General features: G+C 40.2%; 1 protein-coding gene across 15 annotated transcripts in view; it reads left to right on the top strand.

Moving 5' to 3' along the window:
* Positions 1 to 18,048, top strand: part of reps1 (RALBP1 associated Eps domain containing 1) — a 103,098-nt gene that overhangs the window by 47,662 nt on the left and 37,388 nt on the right. For 13 of the 15 annotated variants that reach the window (XM_063056452.1, XM_063056455.1, XM_063056444.1 and 10 more), the window contains 4 exons: positions 808 to 871; positions 5,892 to 6,046; positions 8,689 to 8,810; positions 15,055 to 15,135. In XM_063056452.1, the coding sequence (XP_062912522.1) occupies positions 808 to 871; positions 5,892 to 6,046; positions 8,689 to 8,810; positions 15,055 to 15,135 (422 nt within the window). The remainder of the gene's footprint in view (positions 1 to 807; positions 872 to 5,891; positions 6,047 to 8,688; positions 8,811 to 15,054; positions 15,136 to 18,048) is intronic. The other 2 variants (XM_063056449.1, XM_063056460.1) reach the window with 2 other exon arrangements.

Consider the following 18,048-nt stretch of genomic DNA (forward strand, 5'->3'; position numbering starts at 1 on the left):
CACTGACAGTAAGTGCAGTTATTCTGGTCCAACATTTTTAACTCAACATTTTTAAAGCAATTAATACCTCCATGCTTTAAAGATATTTACTATTGTTTGGCTATAAAAGTTTGACTTGGAATTCCGTTCGTTAAAGTGGGAGCCATATTTCAAGTACATGCATGTGCACATTCAAGATTGAGCAGTGCTTTTGTGTGGAGTTAAAATCAGGACATTGGGTGGTCAAAGAAAAGCACTTAATGATAAAAGAAGAGGTGGAAATGGAGGAATATGTCATTTATCCATTATAATTTTCCCCATATCTATTTTACTACTTTTTCCACTTCACTGCAGTCTGTGTTGTATAGCTTAAGAGCATAAACATTATGCCACAGAACATACCCCTCAACCAGCATGTTGTGCTGATCTTTTAACCTACTCTAAGATCAATCTAACCCTTCTCTCCTACGTAGCCCTCCATTTTTCTGTCATCCATGTGCCTATGTAAGAATTTCTTGAACATCCCTAATGTATCTACTCTACCACCATCCCTGGCAGGGTGTTCTATGCACCCACCACTCTCTGTTTTAAAAAAAAAAACACACACCCAAAAGTACCTCTGACAAACTCGTACCCTGCCATGCCTTCCTCTAATCACCTTAAATTTATAACCCTCTTGTTGGCCCTGGGGAAAATGTCTCTGGCTATCCACTGAATCTATACCTCTTATCATCTCGTACATTGCTATCAAGGTGGATATTTATTAACCCTAACGATAAAGGGTACTGGTGCTATCAAAAATACTCTTCCCAACTTGTTTTCTTACAGGATCTGCAGCTAAAGAATTCTTCACAAAGTCCAAATTACCGATCCTCGAGCTTTCCCACATTTGGTAAGTTATTACATTTTCAAATATTTCCTTATTGAATGGCTTGGTGAGAGGTACATATTCATAATATATTGTCATTATACCAAATGCTTTCTGAAAGTACAGGGTCATTGATAGTTATTTCCTACTGAAAACTAAGAACTTTCAAGGAAAAAACTGAATTACTGGAAAATTCACTAGACAATCAGATGTATATACAGTGCCAATAAAAGGTAATCTCCCCCTGCTCGATCCACCCCCAGAAGTTTTTATGTTTTATTGTTTTACAACATTGAATCACAGTGGATTTAATTTGGCTTTTTTTTTTGACACCGATCAACAGAAAAAGACTTTCATGTCAGTGAAAACAGATCTCTACAAAGTGATCTAAATTAATTATAAATATAAATTTTTTAAAATGATTGCATAACTAATCACCCCTTTCAAGTCAGTATTTAGTAGATGCACCTTTGGCAGCAATTATGGATAGGTCTCTATCAGCTTTGCACATCTGGACACTGCAATATTATCCCATTCTTCTTTACAAAACTGTTCAAGTTCTGTCAGATTGCATGGGGATCACGAGTGAACAACCCTTTCAAGTCCAGCCACGAATTGTCAATTGGATTGAGGTCTGGACTCTGACTTGGCCATTCCAGGATATTAACTTTGTTTTTAAGCCTTTCCTTTGTAGCTTTGCTGTTATTCTTGGAGTTATTGTCTTGCTGGAAAACAAATCTTCTCCCAAGTCACAGTCCTCTTGCAGACTGCATCAGGTTTTCCTCCAGGATTTCCCTGTATTTTGCTGCATTCATTTTACCCTCTACCTTCAGAAGCCTTCCAGGGCCTGCTGCAGTGAAACATCTCCACAGCATAATGCAGTCACCACCATGCTTCGCAGTAGGGATGGTGTGTTATTGATATGTGCAGTGTTTGGCTTGCACCAAACATAGCATTTAGTCTGATGGCCAAAAAGCTCAATTTTGATTCCATCAGACCATGGAACCTTCTTCCAGCTGACTTCAGTCTCCCTCATGCCTTATGGTAAACTTTAGCTGAAGTTTCATGTGAGTTTTTTTTTCAATAGTGGCTTTCTCTTTGCCATTCTCCCATAAAGCTGCAACTGGTGAAGCACCTGGACAACAGTTGTTGTATGCACAGTTTCTCCCAACTCAGCCACTGAAGCTTGTAACTCCTTCAGAGTTGTCATAGGTCTCTTGGTGGCCTCCCTCACTAGGCCCCTTCTTGTACATCACTCAGTTTTTGAGGATGGCCTGCTCCAGGCAGATTTACAGCTGTGCCATATTCTTTCCATTTCCTGATGATTGACTTAACTGTGCTGAAAGGGATATTCAGTGACTTGGAAATTTTCTTGTATCCATCTCTTGACTTGTGCTTTTCAATAGCCTTTTTGCGGAATTGCTTGGGGTATTTTTTTTTTGTCTTCATGGTGTAGTTTTGCCAGGCTACTGACTCACCAGCGTTGGACCTGCTTGAAACAGGTGTATTTTTACTACGATCAATTGAAACACCTTGACTGCACACAGGTATCCAAAAACAGATTTCCATTTAACTAATTATGTGACTCCTAAAACCAGTTTGCTGCACCAGTGATTATTCGGTGTGTCATATTAAAGGGGTAAATACTAAAGCAATCAATTATTTTGTGTTTTATGTTTGTGAATCATTTAGATCACTTTGTAGAGATCAATTTGACACGAAAGTTTTTTTTCTGTTGATCAGCATCAAAAAAGCCAAATTAAATCCACTGTGATGCAAAATAATAAAACATTACAACTTCTTGGCGGGGTGAATACTTTGAATACATTTTATAGGCACTGTTAGTGATTATATAAAATTACAATCAAGGTTAGGAAAATTAAACTACAGGGAAAGATAGAAGATCACCTTCACAGAGCAGCACATGGGATAGTTATTGTATTATCTTGATAGCAGTAATACAGTTTTGTTTAGTCTGTAACCTTGCTGTTCACAATTCTCATTGTGCAGTTGAATATTTACAACATTAATGACCTAAACCAAGCTGAGAGCTGATAAATATGGAGGCAGTGTGTTAAAAGTAAATGATAGCTGTTCACTTCCCCTCCATGCAAAGTCTTTAGCTTATTTTTAATAAGATTAGCTTGCTTTGTTACATGTACATCGGAACATGGGGAAATGTATCATTTGTGTCCACGATCGACAATATCTGAGGATATATTGGGGGCAGCCGGCAAGTGTCCTCATTCTTCCGGTGCCAATGTAGCATGCCCACAACTCTCTAACCCTAACCAGTATATCTTTAGAATGTGGGAGGAAACTGGAGCACCCAGAGGAAATCCACACAGTCACAGGGAGAACGTACAAGATCCTTACCAACAGTGGCAGGAATTGAACCCATATCAGTGGTCACTGGCACTGTGAAGTGCTACACTAACCACTGCCCTTAATGTCTCAAAAGAAATTTTAGACGAGGGTTATCAAGTTTTTGACTGACTTCTGTTCATCTTCCCACTATACTTCTAAATTCCTAGTTTAACATTTTAAACAATTCATAATTGACCTCTGACATGTCAACTTATTTCTACCGTGAAACTGATTTATAAATTGTTATTTAATTTTGCATCTTCCTGAGGCAATATTTGTCTGTGACAGCCTTATTTTTTCAAAAAAAGGCTTCTATCAAATGTACTCCGTGTCTTTTCTGTTCCATTGATGAGCTGCGGTTTTCTATGACCCTGGCACAGGCCACATTTACTTGCCATAGTTATTTGGAAGAGAAATACTGCATTTAGCAAATATGCTGTAAGTAATCTACTAGGATGAGGAATTGTGTTCAGCCTATTAATTAGCAGTTATTGAAAGAGACTGACTGACTGAGGATGGAATGATTACATTGAAGTGTATTTGAACAAATTGGGCATGTTTTTACTGAAAGGAAGGTTGAGATGACATGATTGTTGCTTTTAGTGATTCTTAATGGATTACCTAATAGAGACTGACAACCTAATTTTATTCTTCAGGACAAGAAGGTTTGGGTTTTGATTAAATTCTAAACTAAACTGTGGAAACAAACTGCTGTCAATATATGGAATAAAATTAATTTAAATCACGCAGATTTTAGTATTTTGAGATGGAGACACTTGGACTAAAGCATATTGTCCATGACAAGGTGGAAGTCACACCCTGGGGAAGCATAGGTAGTTCAATACTTATGCTGTGTTATTTCCTAGACTGTAGGAGATTGAGGGGAGATTTGATAGACGGTTATTGAAAGGATAAATGCAAATGGACTTTTTCCACTGAGGTTGGGTAAAACTAAAGGTAGCGATCATCTATTAAGGGTGAAAGGTGAAATGAATGGAAACTTCTTCACTTAGGTGGTGAGTGAGTGGAACAAGCTGCGAGCAGAAGTGGTAGATGTGAGGTCAATTTCAACACTTAAGAGAAATTTGGATAGGTTCATGGATGGAAGTGGTATGGAGGGCTGTGGGACCATGCAGAATTATAGTTTGGCATAGACTAGATCGGCCAATGAGCCTATTTCTGTGTTGTAGTGTTCTATGGCTATAGGCTTTTTGATTCTTAAACATCAAGATGGTATTATTGAGTGACTTTGTATAAATAGAACATAGGATAGTATGGCACAGTACAGGCCCTTCAGCCCACAATGTTGTGCTGACCCTAAAACCCTGCCTCCCATATATCACCCCACCCTAAATTCCTCCATATACCTGTCTAGTAGTCTCTTAAACTTCACCACTGTATCTGCCTCCACCACTGACTCAGGCAGTGCATTCCACGCACCAACCACTCTCTGAGTAAAAAACCTTCCTCTAATATCCCCCTTGAACTTCCCACCCCTTACCTTAAAGCCATGTCCTCTTGTATTGAGCAGTGGTGCTGTGGGGAAGAGGCGCTGACTATCCACTCTATCTATTCCTCTTATTATCTTGTATACCTCTATCATGTCTCCTCTCATCCTCCTTCTCTCCAAAGAGTAAAGCCCTAGCTCCCTTAATCTCTGATCATAATGCATACTCTCTAAACCAAGCAGCATCCTGGTAAATCTCCTCTGTACCCTTTCCAATGCTTCCACATCCTTCCTATAGTGAGGTGACCAGAACTGGACACAGTACTCCAAGTGTGGCCTAACCAGAGTTTTATAGAGCTGCATCATTACATCGCGACTCTTAAACTCTATCCCTTGACCTATGAAAGCTAACACCCCATAAGCTTTCTTAACTACCCTATTCACCTGTGAGGCAACTTTCAGGGATCTGTGGACATGTACCCTGAGATCCCTCTGCTCCTCCACACTACCAAGTATCCTGCCATTTACTTTGTACTCTGCCTTGGAGTTTGTCCTTCCAAAGTGTACCACCTCACACTTCTCCGGGTTGAACTCCATCTGCCACTTCTCAGCCCACTCCTGCATCCTATCAATGTCTCTCTGCAATCTTTGACAATCCTCTACACTATCTACAACACCACCAACCTTTGTGTCGTCTGCAAACTTGCCAACCCACCCTTCTACCCCCACATCCAGGTCGTTAATAAAAATCACTAAAAGTAGAGTTCCCAGAACAGATCCTTGTGGGACACCACTAGTCACAATCCTCCAATCTGAATGTACTCCCTTGACCATCTGCCTTCTGCAGGCAAGCCAATTCTGAATCCACCTGGCCAAACTTCCCTGGATCCCATGCCTTCTAACTTTCTGAATAAGCCTACCGTGTGGAACCTTGTCAAATGCCTTGATTGATAAAGGGGAAACAAAATGTTGCAACTCATGCTAATGAATTCGAGTTTATGACTTAAAATATGTAAACTTGATCAGTTTCTGGAAGAAATTTCTGCAGTTCCAAAATTGTGTCTAATGTTTTTACACATATCTGGTGTGAATGGTAAACGTTAGTGGCGCAGTGGAGGGTAATTTTGAGAAGTTGGCTGTTCCATGGGCATGAAATTCTTCATAATGAACACAGTTTTTAATACATACTTGAAAACCGTTGAATTTGTCAGTGTTTGTTTTGTGATTCAGGGAGCTATCAGACTTTGACAAAGACGGCGCATTGACATTGGATGAGTTTTGTGCAGCTTTCCATCTTGTAGTGGCCAGAAAAAACGGATATGATTTGCCAGAAAAATTACCTGAAAGTTTGATGCCAAAGTTGATTGACCTTGATGATTCAGGAGGTAAGCAGCATTTTAATAAGAAAATTAGATTCTGGGTACAGAAATTTTGGGTTTCAATAAGATTTTCTAACTGTTATAACCTAATTAATCAAAAAATATCTGCACAGCATGATATAGCATTTCAAGTGCAAGACGTTTAACCTGTTTTTGTCATTGGAGTCATGTAATGCTTTGCCTCTCTTTGGTTGGTTCAGGTGAAGTTGTTCACCGATTCCTTCTTAACTCAGAACTATTGTCTGTGTATGAAGTGGACTCGTAGTGGTTTGCCGCTGTTTAGTTCTAGGTGAAATGGCTTACATTTTCTTCTTGGTAAAGAGCTATGATTTTTTTTTTCTCCTGGCTTGGATTTGCTCTTGTTAAATGAATTTTTGCCTGGTTATTTCAAATGTAGCTTTTGTTTTTGACACTTGGTCAAACCTTCTGTTAAAGTCTTGCTTTTGCCTGCATCTCCCTTTTGAAATTTTAAGTGCACTTGGGGCACCCAGGGTCAAGAAATTTGTTGAAAATGAGCTTCGTTGTTCATTAGTAGAAATCCTGCAAGGATTCATTTTAAGAAGAGACAAGATTTGCACGTAGTAGAATCTGGAGGAAAAAATAAACTGCTGGAAGAATTCATAGAAACATAGAGCACTACAGCACAGAAACAGGCCCTTCGGCCCGTTTCATCTGCAGATCCAGCACCATCCCTGGGTGAAAAGGAATGAGTAATTACATCAAGAGTAATGAAGGTGTATTTTTCGCAAATTTGTTAAGATGAGTGTGGTTCATTTCCTATGTTCTAGAGTTGTCTCCTTACAGGAATAAGGGGCAAATAAGTTTTATTTCTTCCAATGTGCATAGCTTAACTGCCTGGACAGTAATGGTATATTTAATCATTTGCCCAGGCTAGGGGAGCCTAAAACTAGAGGACATAGATCTGAGGTGAGCAGGGAAAGATTTAAACAGGAGCTGAGGGGCAAGTTTTTCCACAGAAGTGTCATGAAAATGATCCCAATAATAAAAGGGTTAACATGACCATTCGATAGTTCTGGGCCTGCCCTTGCTGGACAGTTGGGGGAGGGGGGGTCTCATTGAAATCGATCAAATGTTGAAAGGCCTAGATAAGAATGGACATGGAAAGGATGTTTCCTTTAGTGGTGGAGTCTCAGACCAGAGGGCATAGACTCAGTATTTATTTATTTATTTATTTATATACAATAATGTCACTTTAGAACAGAGATGAGGAATTTTTTTTAGCCTGAGGGTGGAGAATCTAGAATTCATTGCTCCAGACAGCTGTGAGGGCCAAGTTATTAGATATATTTCACAATCAGGTTTAATATCACTCAACATGTCGTGAAGTGTGTTGTTTTGTGGCAGCAGTACATTGCAATACGTAATAAAAACCTATAGATTACAATCAGTGTACATAAAGTAGTGCAAAAAGAGGGAGTGTTTGTGGGTTCATTGTGCATTCAGAAATCTGATAGTGAGGGGAATGGTTCCGCAGAAGATATGTTGGTAGTTGTTCAGAAACTTCTTCAAGCTGGCCTGGTTGAAACCTCTCACAATGATAGGGAATGCATCAGGGTGCACAGTTTTGTGCCTACTGATCACATTGCTCAGTTCCTACAGTGCCTGCGTGATATTGGCCTGGGGGTGAAATGTACACTGCTACCAGGATGATGGAGGAGAACTCCCTCAACAGATAAAGTAGATGATATTTGACTGCTAGATATTCTAGGTTGGGTGAGCAGGATTGAGACAGAACACCAAGTTTATGCACCATGATGAATTAATCACAAAGCATACTTCATTTTCTCTGCCTTTGAAAGACTGAGATATCCTGTCTTTGCAGAGAATGGTTAAGACATTGTGCTGCAGTGCTGGGTTTGAAATAGCAGGAAATAGCCATGTTTCTGTGAAACAAAGTACACAGCAGTCCCTTATATTCCCCATCATGGCAAAGGTTGAAAGGTTCTTGATTAAGGGTGTCAAAAGTAATGGGGAGAAGGCAGGAGAATGGGGCTGAGAGAGATATAAAGCTGCCATGATGGAATGGCAGATGGGCTAAATGGCTTAATTCTGCTCCTGTCTTAATGGTTTTAAAGGAGTTTAGACAAGGATATGGATAGGAAAGGTTTAGTTGGCATATGGGTAAAGCTCAGGCAAATGGGACTAACTCAGGTAGGCAACTTGGTTGGCATGGATTAGTTTGGCAAAACGGCCTGTTTCCTCACTGTCTAGATTATGACTTTGCTGTTACGGCTCAGTTTACCCCGAAATCTGTTATAAATAGAGCCTAAAATGATATTAAAGTACCAGGGAATTTGACAATCTCTTTCAGAATGCCTGGAAGCAGAAGTTCATGGTTCATTTCACTCACAGAAATGCCACCACATACCTGCTAGGAATGGAGATCCTAACTTTTATGATGATTTTTGAATCCTGTATATTGTTCAGATATTTTTGCAATGTTAATGGAATGTCGTAGAGAACTCATAGATTCTAGAGACTTCTAGCTGTTGGGTTGATTCCAAGACTTCCAAGTGCAGCTTCCTAAACTTGTTGGTGCTTTTATGGAGAGTAGTGTTTACTAGTATCTGTTAGCTTGTTTAAGGATTTGTGTGGTAAATCTTGCAATAACTTGCCTTCTATTTTAGAAGTTGCTGACCAGGTTTCTGAAACTGGCTTCTCATCCTCGCCTCCAGAAGTCCCCCCTAGTAAATCACCGTCCATGCCCTCACTAAACCAGACGTGGCCAGAGCTGACCCAGGGCAGTGAGGTTAGCAATTGGTTTCTACTGTATAATATAAATAAAATAAAATGTGCCTTCTCTGTATTGCAGATTATGTGCTGTTTCTTGAAGTAAAGCACCTTGTTTAATCACATACACACGAGATTCTGCAGATGCTAAAAGATCTTGAGTGACACACAGGAAATGCTAGAGGAACTCAGCAGGTCAGGCAGCATCTATTGAAGGGAATAAACATTTGGTGTTTTGGGCCGAGACCCTTCTGTTGACTATTTATTCCCCTCTATAGCTGCTGCCTGGCTTGCTGAGTTCCTGCAGCATTTTGTGTGTGTTGTTTAATCAAATAATTGTTTGCTATCTAATCATTACCACTGGCAATGTGGTGTAAAATAGATTTTTTTTCTGCTCTAATTAAGTCTTTCACTCTTGTTTACTCTTCCTGTCAAGGCAATGCCTTTCTCTTTCAAGGTGGGCCTTATGATCATTCTTGTGCAAGCTTAGATAGAGGACTGTTTGGCTGTTTCAGAATTTGGTCTAATTTTAGGATGAGCTAGTAGAACTGAAATGGGGGAAAATATGAGAATTATCTATTTTTTCAAAACCAGAGAGTAAAGAGGCTGATTGCAGTGCCCAGCAAAGCTCAACTCATATTTTCTTTATTAAAAAAAAACTAAGATAAACTGCGATTGACTAACATGGTATATAAAAAAAAGAGAGAATGGATCTGGAGGAAGACAAAATAATATTGCAGAAACTGGAATCTGAAAGCTAAATGGAAGAACTCAAAATAGTCAGCCAGCATCATGTTTGAGCACAAGAGATCCTGCAAATGCTGGAAATCCAGAGTAACTCTCACAAGATGCTGGAGGAACTCGGCAGGTCAGGCAGCATCTCTGGGGATGTTTCGGACTTGCTCAGTTCCTTCAGCGTTTTGTGTGTGTTAGTTCATGTTTGAAGTAGTAGACCCCTATTCAGAACTAAGAGAGAAAGCAACTTGGTTTAAGTAGCAATGAAGGTGTGAGAGCAGTAGATGGGACCTTTAATAAGGTGAAATGATATGGTAATCAGATGGGCAGTTGAACTCCTCTGGCTCACTGTGTGATGTATTGCTAATATTGTGAAATCTGCATGAAGCCTCACCTGGCAGAATCGATATATGGTTTAGGGGTGATATGGAGAGGAATGGCAAATACAAATGGCCAGTCCTGGTACAAACAGAAAACAGAAGCAAGTTAGCTAAAGTAGCAAAATTTGAGTTGAGAGCTATGCGGGTTGCAGCAGGCGTAGGAGAAAGATGAAAAGGTCCTCAGGCTTGTGTTGGGCTTCACTGTAATAGTGCAGGAAGTTGCAGACGCAGCTCAGTGCAATTGTGAATTAAAATGGCAGGGGTGGTCAGAGTGCAATGGTCAACTAAAATGGCATACAACTGGAAACCAGTGGTGGGGGGGTGGTCACAAAGGAATTGTGAATTAAAATGGCAGGAAGCTGGTGGGGGGGATCACAGTGGAATTGAGAATTAAGATGGTAGGCAACCAGAAATGTGGGGGTGGATGGGGTTTATAGTAGAATTGAGAATGAAAATGGCAGACAACCAGACACCGGGTTTGGGGGGGGGGTGGTCACTGTGGAATTGTGAACTAAAATGGCAGGCAGCAGTAAAGATGGGGTCAGTCCAGTAGGCCCACACTCTAGCAGATGTTCTGTAAGTGATTACAAGTTCCTCTGGTTGAGAAGGTTGTGGATGAGCTGAGCAGGGAGACAGGAAGTGTGGTCCTTGTGAAATGCAGAGAGGAAATATGTGACTGGTTGTGCTGGTGAGGATTATGAACAATAATAAGGCGAATGCAAAGGCCGGTTGTGTGGAAGGATTCCCATGTCCTCCAAGACAGTGATGTTTATGGGCTTGGAAGATGTTGTCACATGCCTGCTTTGTCCTGAATGATGTGGTGTTTGAGAATTCTTGGAGCTGCATTCATCAATATTCCATCATACTCCTGAATATAATCTTCAGCTTACTTTCCAGAAGTCTTTTTAGCCAGTTTACTTTGTCCAATTTGACAATCAAAGCTCATAATTATTTTATTACAGTTGGTATAGTCTCTGCTTACTACTTGAATAATACTTTTACTGTTGCACAATGATAGTGTTCTACGAGCTTTTAACATTTTTTAAAAATTTGAGGTTAAATGTAATTTTGTTCTTACAAACTCAAAATTCCCCAGTAACTGTCATTGTGTTATCCCTAAGCCCTTTCCTTTCTGTTTTGTCTATACTTGTGAAGAGCCAAAGACATTGGAGTCATTATTCTCACCTTTTGATTTTCCATTTGTTTTTTGCGCTATTTTACCTTTTCTAACCATTGGCGAGAAGTTTTTGTTTGGTGGATTGTAGGTGGTTTTGGAGGTCTGGATGTTGGTACGACTGAAACAGTGAGGGGCAAGGAGGTGACAGTAGTGGCGGGGGGGAAGGAATGGTGGCAGAAATTTCAGTTAGGCTTCAGGGGCTTTGAGAGTGCTGTGGGAGAGCTAACAGGTAGATATTTTAGTTGAACAGTTCCATTTAATATCAGAGAATGTATACAATATACAACCTGAAATTTTCTTTTGCAGACATCCACGAAAACAGAAGAATGACCCAAAGAGTGAGTGACAGTAAAAAATGTTAGAAACCTAAAGCACTTCCCCCAACCCCCACCCACTCCAATCCCCTCCCATGCACAAGCAGCAGCAAAGCAATGACCCTCCACCACTCACTTCACCAAAAAAAAGGTATCAGCATCCATAGAAACCAGAGAAACTACAGCACAGAAACAGGCCTTTTGGCCCTTCTTGGCTGTGCCGAACCATTTTCTGCTTAGTCTCATTGACCTGCACATGGGCCATATCCCTCCATACACCTCCCATCCATGTATCTGTCCAATTTATTCTTAAATGTTAAAAAGAACCCACATCCTCCAGTCACCAAATAAAACAGTAGCAAAACCCCCAAGAAAGACCATGATCTACAGCACAACAAAAACTAATCATTCACCAGACATTTCGGCATACCACTGTCTGTCCATCACCCCACACCCCTCCCAGTTGGTGAACCCTGTGACCAGGTCCCATCTCCACTAAGAACCAAAGTTTGAGTGTAGCTCTAGATAAGGGTCTCCAATAAGGGACCCTCATCCACTTTGAAAAGCAAAAAGAAACACTAAAGGTAGAAATTAAGCTGTTTCCGCAGATGAGCTTGAAAAAAGTTGTTGTCCAATGTTATTGTGTTTCCACCCCAATAATTTTAGGGTCAGAAGTTATGAAATATTAAATTTACCTGCATCTACTCTGGTGAGAATCATTTGTAATGACTAAAGCCACAAAGCTGACAGTTTTTAAATATATTGTGTTAAGGAAAGAATAAAGTATGCAAAATTAAGTTACAAACCCCATTTCCAGAAAAGTTGGGATATTTTCCAAAATGCAATAAAAACAAAAATCTGTCATACGTTAATTCACATGAACCTTTATCTAACTGACAAAAATACAAAGAAAAGATTTTCAATAGTTTTACTAACCAACTTAATTGTATTTTGTAAACATACACAAATTTAGAATTTGATGGCTGCAACACACTCAACAAAAGTTGGGACAGAGGCATGTTTACCATTGTGTTACATCACCTTTCCTTTTAATAACACTCTTTAATCATTTTGGAACTGAGGATACTAATTGTAGTAGATTTGCAATTGGAAATTTTGTCCATTCTTGCTTGATATAAGACTTCAGCTGCTCAACAGTCTGTGGTCTCCGTTGTCTGACTCTCCTCTTCATGATGCGCCATACGTTTTCAATAGGAGATAGATCTGGACTGGCAGCAGGCCAGTCAAGCACACGCACTCTGTGTCTACAAAGCCATGTTGTTGTAGCCCATGCAGAATGTGGTCTGGCATTGTCCTGCTGAAATAAGCATGTACATCCCAGGAAGAGATGTCGCCTTGATGGCAACATATGTCTTCTAAAATCCTAATATACGCCTCAGAGTCAATGATACCTTCACATACATGCAACTCACCCATGCCATGGGCACTGATGCACCCCCATACCATCACAGATGCTGGCTTTTGCACCTTTCGCTGATAACAATCTGGATGGTCGTTTTCATCTTTGGCACGGAGAACTGGACGCCCGTTTTTTCTGAAAACTAGCTGAAATGTGGACCCATCTGACCACAGCACATGGTTCCACAGTCTTTCAGTCCATCTGAGATGAGCTCGGGCCCAGAGAACTCGCGGGCGTTTCTGTATAGAGTTGATGTATGGCTTCCTCCTTGCATAATACAGTTTCAAATTGCATTTCTGGATGCAGCGACAGACTGTGTTGAGTGACAATGGTTTTCCGAAGTACTCCCGAGCCCAGGTGGCTATAATTGTCACAGTAGCATGACGGTTTCTTAGGCAGTGCCGCCTGAGGGCTCGAAGATCACGCGCATTCAGCAGTGGTTTCCGACCTTGCCCTTTACGCATTGAGATGTATCTGAATTCTCTGAATCTTTTCACAATATTATGTACTGTAGATGTTGAAAGACCTAAATTCTCTGCAATCTTGCGTTGAGAAATGTTCCTTTTGAACTGACTAACAATTCTCTCATGAATTTTGGCACAAAGGGGTGAACCACGACCCATCCTTGCTTGCAAAGACTGAGCCTTTGATGTACTTTTATACCCAGTCATGATACCTCACCTGCTACCAATTAGCCTGCTTAATGTGGAGTCTTCCAAACTGGTGTTACTTGAATATTCTGTGCACTTTTCAATCTTATTTTAACTCTGTCCCAACTTTTGTTGAGTGTGTTGTAGCCATCAAATTCTAAATTTGTGTATGTTTACAAAATACAATTAAGTTGGTCAGTAAAACTATTGAAAATCTTTTCTTTGTACTTTTGTCAGTTAAATAAAGGTTCACGTGAATTAACATATCACAGATTTTTGTTTTTATTGCATTTTGGATAATATCCCAACTTTTCTGGAAATGGGGTTTGTAAATATAAAACCATATTTTTCTGTTTTAGAAAGGCAGTGCAATCCTTCAGCTTAATAATTCTTTATAAACAGCAATAAAGAGAAAAGATGGCTGTCAAGACAATGTGAGTTATGTTTTTGTAGTTGGATACGAACCAGTGCTGTTCAAGGCACTTGCTGAGAATTTAGGTTGTATTCAATGAAAATGGCGATTGGTTTGATATTTCCTAACTGTGGATAATTTGATAACTTCCCATTGTTCCCTGATGCCTAATTTTGACTTTTGCACATGTTAAAGGCTCCAAATTGCCTTTCAAGTCTCATGTCTTCAATTCTTATTCAAACTTCAGTTTCACTGCCCAGATTCCTGGTATACTCTAAATCTCTCTGTTTATAGTGTAAAACTTATCCAAGACTGCTAAGACTTAATCATGTAGAAATATACTCAGTAACCACTTTTCTAGTTACCTCCTGCACCTAATAAAGTGGCCCCTGAGTCTAAGTTTGTGGTCTTCTGCTTCAAGGTTCAAGGTAGCTCATCCACTTCAAGGTTCAACGTGTTGTGCATTCAGAGTTGGTCTTCTGCACAGCATTGTAGTAATTCATGGTTATTTGAGTTACTGTCACCTTCCTGTAGGTTTGAACCAGTCTGACCTTTCTCATTAACAAGCTGCTTTGCCGCTCACTGGATGTTTTTTGCACTATTCTCTGTAAACTCTAGAGACCACTGTGCATCAAAATCCCAGGGGATCAGCAGTTTCTGAGATACTTAAACCACCCCCAACTGGTTTCAACAATCATTCCACGGTCAAAGTCACTTAGATCACATTTCTTTCCAATGTTGATGTTTGGTCTGAGCAATAATTGACCTTCTTGACCATGTGTGCATAATTTTATCCATTTAATTACTGCCACATGATTGGCTGATTAGATATTTGTATTAACAAGCATGTGTACGGATGTACCTAATAAAGTGGCCACTGAGTGTATATATATCTGTCCCTGGACTTGATCAGATTTTCTTCTCCATTGCATAACTTCATACAACATTCTTTGTTAGCAAATTGCAGAATTGATTTGAATTTAAGAGTTTAAAAATAAGCTGGCTAGAATGAATGCCGCCTTAAACAGTTAAATCCATATATGCATCTCTTATGTAAATTATAATGCTTGACTTTAAGCTTCTCCTTTTATGACTCCTCTGCAAGGTACTCCTTTATAAAAGCTTTAGAGATGTAATGTTTTTCATTCTGATTGCTCTCTACTCTGTCTGTCCAGCAGTGGGAGACTTTTAGTGAACGCTCCTCAAGCTCGCAAACTCTGACCCAGTTTGATTCTAACATTGCACCAGCTGATCCTGTAAGTCAATCACATGGTGGGCTTTCTGATGTTATGCCTTTTGTTAACCCTGAATATTGTTCTTAATATATAGATCACTGGTTTTGCATGTGCTGGAACTGGAAGTTGTGTGCTTTACGCATACTAATCAACTCTGTTCAAAGGAACTGGTGACATCAATGCATTTTGACAATTTTGTGATTTGAATAATCTGCATGCGCTTAATATTTTTCTGACTCTAATCCAAAAACTGACAAACTGGCTTCCTTTTGCTGTAACTGGCTTTTCAATTGCCACAGTCTTTTTTTTTAGAAACAACATCTTGCATGGCGATCTACTTGTTCACTGATTAAATGTGGATCTCCTACTTACTCTTCTTTTCCTGCCTTATTTTTTTAATTGTATTTTTCCCTCTGTGTACTTCCTTACTGTTGTCCCTCTTGCCCTACCCACCCCGAGATGCACTGGCATTTCGTGTCTCACTCACTGACTATAAGACATAGGAGCAGAATTAGGTCATTTGGACATTGAGTCTGCTCCGTCATTCCATCATGGCTAATTTATTATCCCTCTCAGCTCCATTTTCCTCCTTTCTCCCTGTTACCTTTGATGCCCTGACTAACCAAGAACCTATTAACTTCTGCTTTAAATATATGGACTTGGCTTCCACAACCGTCTGTGGCAGTAGTCATTGGTGAGAGTATTCGGAGTGAATGCGCGCTCGTATTCTGAGGCTTTATAAGGCATTGGAGAGCGTCCAGAGGAGGTTTATGTGAATGAATCCAGGAATGAAAGGGTTAACATATGAAGAACATTTGATGACTGTATTTGCTGGAGTTTAGAAGAATATGGGAAGATATCATTGAAATCTATCTATTATAGGAAGGCCGATATAGAAAGGATGTTTACGATCGTGCAGGAGTCTAGGACCAGAGGGCACAGCCTCAGAACACAAGGATGTCAATTTAAAACAGAGATGAAGAGGAATTTCTTTAGCAAGAGAGCAGTGAATATATGGCACTTATTAACACAGATGGCTGTGGAGACTGTCATTGGATATATTTAAAGTAGAGGTTGATGGGTTGTTGATTAGGCAGGATGTTAAAGGTTACAGGGAGAAGGCAGGAGAATGTGGTTGAGGTGGATAATAAATCAGCCATGCTGGAATGATGGAGCAGATTCGATGAGCTAAATAGCCTAATTCTGCTCTTTATGATCTTGTGAAGGGGCTCCTTGATTATAGGCAGCAAACTAGTTTATTTGTATCTACCCAGCCAATATTAAGATGATGGCATTTAAGATCAGATGCTCTTCTCCTTTCCACTATCTGCAAGGAGTTTGTACATTCTCTCTGTGTCTGCATGGGTTTCTTCCGAGTGCTCTGGTTTCCTCCCACGTCCCAGGCGCAAGGGTTAATTAGTCACATGGGTGTAATTGGACGGTGCCACCTCATTGGGCCTGATCCTGTTACTGTGCAGTATCTCTGAATAAAATAAACCCCATACATGGATTAGATTGATATATGAAATAAATAGTACAGTTCAAGTAAAGGTTAATAATAAAAGATAGAGGGAAATGTTAGTTTTATTGTCACATATACATAGAAAGAACAAAACATACTGTAAAACGCATCATTTGCAACAACCAACACAGACGGAGAATGTGCTGAGAGCAGCCTGCAAGTGTTACCATTGCTTCCAGTGCCAGCGTACAATAACCCATATACTCACAGCTCTCTATGCAACTTGGAACATCCCCATTCTCATGGCTATTTCCCCTTTTAGTCTGTCCTTTAATATGCCCTCAATTCTATCATCAGTCACCTATTCTGGGGTAACTAATAGTGGTCAACCAACCTAACAAACAACCACATCCTTGGGATATGGGAGAAAATGAGAGCACTTGGCAGGAGTGCACAGTCACAAGGAGAGCATGCAAACTCCTCCTCGCTGACAGTTAACACTGGTGCACCTCAAGGATATGTGTTACGCCCACTGCTCTACTCTCTTTACACCCACAGTTCAAATGTCATCTATAAATTTGCTGATGATACAACTATTGTGGACTGAATTTCAGATGCTGATGAGGAGGCATACAGGAGTGAGGTAGATCAGTTAGTTGAGTGGTGTTGCAACAACATAGCATTCAGTGTCAATAAGACCAGGGAGTTGATTATGGACTTCAGGAAGGGAAACTCAAGGGAACACATACCTGAAGTATCAGAAGTGGAAATGGTGAGCACTTTCAAGTTCCTGGGTGTCAAGATATTTGAAAATCTATTCTGGACCCAACATATTGATGCAGTTGTAAAGAAGGCACAATAGCAGGTATATTTCATTAGGAGTTTCAGGAGAATTGGTATGTCAGCAAAGACACTTGCGAATTTCTACTTGTGTACCGTGGAGAACATTTGAACTGGTACATCACCATCTGGTATGGAAGGAGCCACTGCACAGGATCAGTAAAAGCTGCAGAAGGTTGTAAACTCAGCCAGCTCCATCACGGGCACTAGCCTCCCCAGTATCGAGGACACCTTCAAAAGGCGCTGTCTCAAAAAGTTTGCATCCATCATTTAGGACCCCAATACCTAGGACATGCCCTCTTATTAATACCATCAAGGAGAAGGTACAGGAGCCTGAAGACATACACTCAACGTTTCAGGAACAGCTTCTTTCCTTCTGCCATCAGATTTCTGAATGGACAAAGAACCTATAAACTATTTTCATGATTTTTCCCCTCTCTTTTTGCACTATTTAGTCATAAAAAAGCTAGGCCCTCTGGTTTAGCACGGACTAGATGGGCCATTTAAACTGCCGTAGTCCCATCAACCTGTACCTGGACCGTGGCCCTCCATACCCTTCCCATCCATGTATTCATCCAAACTTCTCTTAAAAGTTAAAATCGAATTTACATCTACAACTTGCACTGACAGCT

This window comes from Mobula hypostoma, chromosome 8 (assembly GCF_963921235.1).
Source record: "Mobula hypostoma chromosome 8, sMobHyp1.1, whole genome shotgun sequence".
NCBI classification, from domain to species: domain Eukaryota; kingdom Metazoa; phylum Chordata; class Chondrichthyes; order Myliobatiformes; family Myliobatidae; genus Mobula; species Mobula hypostoma.